General features: G+C 35.1%; 1 protein-coding gene and 1 long non-coding RNA gene across 3 annotated transcripts; one reads left to right on the plus strand and one right to left on the minus strand.

Moving 5' to 3' along the window:
- The first annotated feature begins 2,702 nt into the window (after window positions 1-2,702).
- Nep1 (protein) lies at window positions 2,703-4,225 on the plus strand. Its single transcript, NM_001257025.1, has 3 exons — window positions 2,703-3,012; window positions 3,104-3,347; window positions 3,864-4,225. Exons 1-3 carry the CDS (start codon window positions 2,869-2,871, stop codon window positions 4,184-4,186), a joined length of 711 nt encoding a protein of 236 aa, NP_001243954.1. The 5' UTR covers window positions 2,703-2,868; the 3' UTR covers window positions 4,187-4,225.
- Window positions 4,217-7,333, minus strand: LOC134200174 (uncharacterized). Of its 2 annotated transcripts, none has more exons than XR_009974976.1 (3): window positions 7,251-7,333; window positions 6,837-6,964; window positions 4,217-4,628 (listed from the first exon to the last, which is right to left on the minus strand). It is a non-coding gene; the product is annotated as an uncharacterized LOC134200174 (long non-coding RNA). The 2 variants fall into 2 exon arrangements; XR_009974975.1 differs by having other exon boundaries at window positions 7,222-7,318.
- Window positions 7,334-7,677: the final 344 nt, after the last annotated feature.

The raw sequence follows: 7,677 nt of genomic DNA on the forward strand, positions 1-7,677 counted from the left end.
GAAAACGACCTCATCAACTTTTTATTGCCGTCCAATAATGTTTAAATTTACAAAAGAAACGCAGTCAACAGTGACAATTATAAAAGCTAGCATAACAGAAGAAATAGAAAGACTTCAGCCATCAAAAATCAAACAAGTTGAAGTTAAGCATCAATTGCACATGATGATGATAGACGGCAAAATAACCTCATATTTTTCAGAAACATTTTCTGCTGTCTGTGATATTTGCAAAGCAAAACCGTCAGAGTTTTTTGGAGTGACTTGCTTATCAAAGAGAAAATAATGAAGAAATATTCCAGTATGGAATGCCATCTTTACATGCCTGGATAAGATGCATGGAGTGCTTACTTCATATCGGTAAATATAATTTTATTACTTCACAATTTTTTCATCGTATGTAGTTTCCTGTGAGATTATATTTTATATGACACTTTTTTGTTTGCGTCTTATCGTTTGGACTTCAAGAAATGGGGTTGCAAGGGGGGATGACAAAGAAAAAATATCAATCAGAAAGAGCGCTATACAGCAAGCGTTTAAAAAGGAATGCGGTTTACTTATAGATGTTGTTAAGCAAGGAGTAGGAACAACCAATGATGGCAATACTGCCAGAAGATTTTTCAGGGATGCAGAAGAAACAGCCCGCATAACAGGAATACGTAAAGATTTAATAGAGAGGCTTCACGTGATTCTTCACTCTGTTGCATCTGGAGAGCGCGTTTCCAATTTTTCGGAATTTTTTAGATATACTGCAGAATTGTATGTTAATGTATATCCCTGGTATTATATATGCCTTCCAGTATCCATAAATTGTTGGCACATGGCAGTGATATATAATAATGAAGAACTTTGGTGCCATTCGTATAGGTAAACTCTCGGAAGAGGCAGCGGAAGCTCGCAATAAAGATTTTCGGAAATATACAGAGAGATGTTATTCAAGAATGAGAAGTAGAACGTCGACTAATGAGGATATTTTACACAATCTTCTTTCGTCTTCTGACCCAAAGATCGAAAGGTGAAACAAAATATATAATATTTAGAGAGATTGCATAATTAGAGACCTACTAAATGTATTGTTGTTATGTATTATGTAATTATGGGTATCATTACGTGCTTTTACTTACTAATCCATATCAAATTTAACTTAAAAGCACTTACGAAAAAAAATATAAAGGTTTTTATTCTATGTATTTATTAATTTTTTTCGATCCATTTATATGGCAGAGTTGCAACTTTATGCACATGTTCATAGCATCAAATGATAGTAGACTAGACAAGGTATAAGGAAAATAAAGTTTCAAAGCGGGACCTCGCGGTACTTAGCAGGAATTTAATTTAATGTGACCCGCTCCATACAAAAAAATCACAAAACACATTTTTCTGACCAAACTATAAAGTTTTTGTAATTTTTGCCCAAAACAATTATTATTGAGATTAACGAGCTCTATCTATCTACATAAAAAAAATTATAAAAAAACAAAGTTGGTCCCTAAGTCACTAAAATCATAGAATCGACCCACTGTGCGGCAGGGGAAATCGTATCGAGCGCGTTATTGGTAGATCAGTCGAACCTTGCGTCCCGCACCGCGCCCTCATTCCGCTTGCTCCCAAAAGTACGCTTGCGTACAGTGGAAAGTCTATCGTTATTAATCGTTAAGTTATTTGTTATAATTGCTTGTGGACTTTGTTGCCATTGCTATTTGTTGAGTGTTTGTTGATTTTTTATAAAACATACACTATGCCGTGACAAACTGGTGTAGTACTTAAAAGAAAGGGTAGAAAATTTGTGTACGACGTATATTGCTTCATTATAAAACAGGGGAAGCATGATATGGAAAAATTAAAACAGACTTCGGAAGCAACAAAAATATCAGTGAGTACTGTTAGGTGCATTATTAACGAAGCTAAAGGCTCTGGCTTGCTCGCCGTGTTTCGGACTCCGGGTAAGAAAAGATCAGGGAAGAAGAAAGTTATCGGAATGGATAGTTTCGTTCAATCTGTAATAAAAAGATGTAATCATAATAACTACAGAACAAGCAGCGAAACTCCGTACCGTAGAAAGGCTTCGAAAAATTTAAAGAAGATATAAATTTTAATGGCTCGGAATGAAGCTTACGACGAATTATGAAAGAGCTAGGCTTCAGATGGAAAAAAAGAACAGAAAATAATCGGAAGCTGGTAAATGAAAAAAGTAACATTCGATTACTACGAATCGAATATCTTCAAAAAATAATTAATTATGACAAAAAAGAAGACCGAATCGACCGAGTTGTAAACTACGCCGATGAGCCCTATGTCGACTCATCACGATGATAGCGACTCGGGTGATGAAAACAGTGATGATGATGATGGTCGAGATTATGATAACGAAAAAAAAATTACAAATATCAGCTTCGCTTTAACTGAACCAAGACCTGGCAACAGCTCTAGTTTTGACTTAATAGAAGGAATATCTATTTTACCCCAAGATTAAATTATTACAATTATTATTAACCTATATGTTTTGTTGATGTTCTAATAAATATATAAATAAATACATATGTTGATTTTAATAATTTAATAGCATTATGTCGCAGAGTAAATAATGTTTTTGCACGTGAGTGTACCATGCGCAAACTTACCCCCACTACGTCAACAAATGCTCAAGAAGTTTGCCGGTTATTATACGTATAGAACAATATGTCGTGTCCCTACTATATAGGTCTATGACACTGACAGTAGCATGACAGTAGTAAGCACGTGTTATTGTTTTGTTGATTCACGGAATTGAACTTTAGAAGTTAATTTTGTTTTCGAAACTAAATACTTTCCTGATGACGGTCGTAGTATATTGCTTTAAATAAGTCATAACATTGCAAGGTGCATTCTAAAATGGGTAAAAAAAGAAAATTGGTTTCTAAAGATGATGATTTTGAATTTGATCCGATTCCTAAACATTTGGTTACTTCACACATAAAAAAGCAGGAAAAACGTCTTATAGTTATCCTGGAAAACGCACAACTGGAAAGCGTGAAAGTAAGTGAAATATTGACCTTGCAAAATCCCATTACTTTATTAATGAGTAAATAATAAACATTTTATCTTATATTATGAATAAAATTTTCAGAATGGAAATAGCTTTGAGCTATTAAACTGTGATGACCATGGTCACATTTTAAGAAAAAACGATCGTGATCCTGGTTCTTGTCGCCCAGATATTACGCATCAGTCTCTCCTCATGTTGATGGACTCCCCGTTGAACAGAGCTGGCTTACTGCAGGTCTATATTCATACAGAAAAAAATGTTTTAATCGAAATTAATCCACAAACAAGAATACCTAGAACATTCAAGCGTTTTGCTGGATTAATGGGTTTGTATTTTTTTTTAATCATGCTATTTACATCTGAAATTTCGTCTGTGTTATATAGTATAAATTCTCTTTAAATGAGTTAAATTCAAATGGATCTTTAGAACCTGCACAAAGAATAGTTTGCATACTCACAAGGCAATTTGTAAGCCTGCTACAGTAGGTGCGCATATATGTGATGCTTTCCTGTTCGAAGGATGGGCAGATATACTTCTACAATTAAGACTTAGATCTTATGTCTCAAGGTCAGTGTCAGCACACATGTTTTGATGTGTAGTGCTCAGGTAACCATTTAACAGAGCTTTAAGCTTATTCATCCATCTATGTAATAATTATATATTTTTTTAATAATCAATTCTTTAAAATATTAGGAAAAGATACATAGACTAGTATAAAAGCATATTTTCTAAAAAGTAGATAGATTATTAGGTAAGTTGAGAGTCTTTGCCCAAATTGTTAAAAAATCTAAAGAAAGGAATTACAAAATGCTTAAAATGTGACTTCTTTTAAATTCCACAGTTCAACTTCTACACAAGTTTGCAATTAGAGCATCAGATGGGCCAATGAAACTTTTGAAAGTTATTAAAAATCCTGTCACGTCACATCTACCAGTTGGAGTCAAGAAAATTACTATGTCTTTTAGTTCTAAAATAGTTCAGAATTGCAGAGATCTGGTCCCAAAAGACGAACCCATTGTGATGGTCATAGGTGCAATGGCTCATGGTAAAGTTGAAGTAGACTACTCTGAAGATGTCATATCTATCAGCAATTATCCTTTATCAGCAGCATTGACTTGTGCTAAACTTTGTTCAGCATTTGAAGAAGTTTGGGGAGTAGCATAAGTGTTAAATTTAATTGTAAAATAAACCATCTTTCCCAAATTTCCTTTTTTTATTCTGGGTGTTATTTAAATACCTGTATAATGTTACATAGTCATCCAATTGCTCATTCAATACTCAGTGTTAATGTATTTCAACATTTCGAGCCCCTTTAATGGCATTAGGATTCCCTTATTACTTAAGGAGGCATATTTGCTGCTAGGAGTGGAATAGGGTATGTCGGTATGCATGGACGTCTTTTTTAAATTCTTGCTAAAATAGTATTAAAACTTTCAAGTCCTGTTTCGAAGTAGGTGTAACATGCATTCAAATTGTGATGTAAATAAAAAAATGACACTGCAGTGATCATGCTGTCTTCAAAGGCTTCATTGTTCTGGCTACACAGTATTTATTCATTAAAGAATGATGTCCTGTGAAATTCTTCTTTGGGTTAGGTTAGAATTGCCTGAAACGATATGTGAATTTGGTATTTGAAACAATTAAATTAGTTAATTTTATACTTGACGGTAAATAGTCACCATCGCTCATGGTCATCAGCAATATCAAGCACACAGTCGTACAGACACAGTCAGACTGCTGTCTACTGATAAAATAAAATGCAAGCCAAACAAAAATATTAAATACATTGTTTTAAATCCACATTAACGAAACACATTACTGTTTCACGGCAGATACAGGTAAGGCGGTGGCACCCACCCGCGCGGACTCACAAGAGGTCCTACTACCAGTAATTACGCAAACTATAATTTTGCGGGTTTGATTTTTATTACACGATGTTATTCCTTCACCGTGGAAGTCAATCGTGAACATTTGTTCAGTACGTATTTCATTAGAAAAATTGGTACTCGCCTGGGATTCGAACATCGGTGCATCGCTCAACACGAATACAACGGACGTCTTATCCTTTAGGCCATGACGACTTCCAATGAAAAATTTAATGTTATCGGCTGTCTAGAAGCCGATGGAAATCACAATGAAAGATTGCTATAGGTCATGCAAATAAAAACGCGTTAGAAAGGAGGTGCGCTAAGCTATATCGCTTTCATAACCCAATATGCTACTTTTTATCATATCATTTATCAGATCAAAATTATGATAATAGTTCTGACAGCATCGACGTCCTTCATGATTCACTGTGAGGTTATCTGAAAAATATCTGAAAAAATATCAGATTGTTACGGTTGTATGTTTGTTTGTCAGGTTTTTATTTATTTCATGGAATTCCGTTCAGTTAAATACATTTTTGCTGTACTTCCTACTTCATCCAGAAAACAAGTACTCATTCTTAATAACTTTTACAATAACGCGAGCCACACCGCAAGTAAACATTATTAACACGTTGAGCGCCATGTGTATCTTTCTGGAAACACAAAGTACCACCTTTAGGGGCCGCGTGTTTCCTTTAGGAAACACGAGCAGTACTTTATTCGTAGGCCAGTGTGTCCGCCAGGAAACACATTTCAATACATTTTACTATGAATTCTAATACCTCTGGCCTCCACGGTTATTTCAGTGTGAGTGGGTTTTTTGTACGACGTTTTGATCAAAAGTTATTTTTAGACATAACTTACGAATAAAGTACTGCTCGTGTTTCCTAAAGGAAACACGCGGCCCCTAAAGGTGGTACTTTGTGTTTCCAGAAAGATACACATGGCGCTCAACGTGTTAAATAAATAAATATCCTTTAATGCTGGGGCTACATTAGCGGGCTACAGCATTACCTTAATTTAATTACAACTAGATCACCAGACATCTAGCGGATTCATTGATAAGTTTTTCATTAAAATTTGTTTCTACTATATGATCGCAGAATTTTGTGTTTATACATTTTTCAACAGATGGCGCTACCTTTATGTTTCTAATCAAAATAAAAATAAATTTTATGTTGTCACAATCCCAACCTCAAAATGTTGGTGTCTTGTCTCGTCAACCTGCGAAATAATCTAGTTTTTACCATCCTCGCTTGCTTGAGTTCAACACATATCCCGGCGTGCTTCACGCTTCGCAAACGCATCCCGCTTATCGGCCGCATAATTTCGACTTATGTCATAGCTCGACTTTGCTCTTTAGACTTCAGTGTGCTTAGTGCGAGTTTTTTAACGTTCTCAATAGCGTAAAAGTTAGCTCATATTTGTATGGAATGGGATCGTTTGCCGTTAGGGGCGCTGTTCCAACTGCTTACAAAATTGGGTTAACTTTTACGCTATCGAAAACGTTAAAAAACTCGTACTAAGCACGCAAGCTCACTCACCCACGGCTAAACCAGTTATGAGAAACTTGGTGGTATGGCTCACGCTGATCACTAGCCTGATGGATGCCGACCTACCCGCGCTCCTCTGTACCCTTTGACCCTTGAACCTCTATTTAAACATCTTTTCGAACCGTGTCTTGTCCGATTTTTAAAGCATAAATAAACGAGTTGTAACGGAAACGGAAAACTTCAATGTAACATTTATTTATTGAAACTACTCGCACGCCACCCTTCGTACGTTGATCGTGCTAAATTTAAGCTTAGTGGGAGTTTTTTAACTTTTCGATAACGTAAAAGTTCACTCAAATTTGTATGGAGTTGGCACAGCGCCCCTAGCGCCAAACGAAGAAGCTGCACACAGCTTGAGCACACAGATGTACCTACGAGTTATAAACTACTTACCTTCTATTCATTTGTTCAATAACAAACATCCACAAAAGCCCGCAGACATTCAATTATTTTTATATCTATTTAATGAAATTGGAATAAGGTTTGCGAATGATTACGATGAAGTAATAAAGTACATCGTCCTGGAATAAAAATCGAAATTATAATTTGGGTAATGACTGGTTGTAGAGCGTATTGTAAATCCGAGTACATACTATTACCCTGCGTCTTTTTGCCGCGGTCTACGTTCCAGTTTAAAGATTAGAGTAGTCGTTAAATGGCCTTATTAAGATGAAGACTTAGAGCTCGTGTTTTAAGTTCATCATTGTGTTAACTTACATTGTGACGTCTATAAGTTACAATAATCATTTAATAGTAGCAAGGCTGTAGGTTCACTCACCCGCCTATGCATTATTAAAAAAATCTTACTTCTGAGAAACATAAGTGTAGCAATAAGTTGTATGTACTGGTAGCATTTATAAAAATATAAATTTAAGTGCCTGAAACGTCCGAACTACAACTGTCATAGATAAATACTTATGATAGTTCCAACTTTATAGACCTGTTAAGTGTATTTATTTTCTATGAATCCAACAAATGATTTAAATTTTTTGTCTGCTTGTCTATTTATGCCGGCTAATCTCTGAAAAGGCAGAACCAATTTTGACCTGGCTTTTACTATCATATAACGGACGATGGAAAAATAATTAGGAATACGCGAAAGTAACATTAAAACATAAGAATGTGAACAAAAGCTCATACATATAGGAAAGCACCATTAAAAAGCCACAGCAAAATGTTCTCACGCTTAGCCAGCTGTGTTTTATAATTAAAATATTAATTTATTTTATTTTTT

This window comes from Bombyx mori, chromosome 15 (genome assembly GCF_030269925.1).
Source record: "Bombyx mori chromosome 15, ASM3026992v2".
Lineage (NCBI taxonomy): Eukaryota > Metazoa > Arthropoda > Insecta > Lepidoptera > Bombycidae > Bombyx > Bombyx mori.

Excerpts from the sequence above, each read along its gene's own strand:
- Nep1 (NM_001257025.1), top strand. The coding sequence starts at position 2,869 with ATGGGTAAAAAAAGAAAATTGGTTTCTAAAGATGATGATTTTGAATTT. Across the intron at positions 3,013-3,103 it reads CACAACTGGAAAGCGTGAAA|AATGGAAATAGCTTTGAGCT; the intron begins GTAAGTGAAATA and ends TAAAATTTTCAG. Across the intron at positions 3,348-3,863 it reads GCGTTTTGCTGGATTAATGG|TTCAACTTCTACACAAGTTT; the intron begins GTTTGTATTTTT and ends TAAATTCCACAG.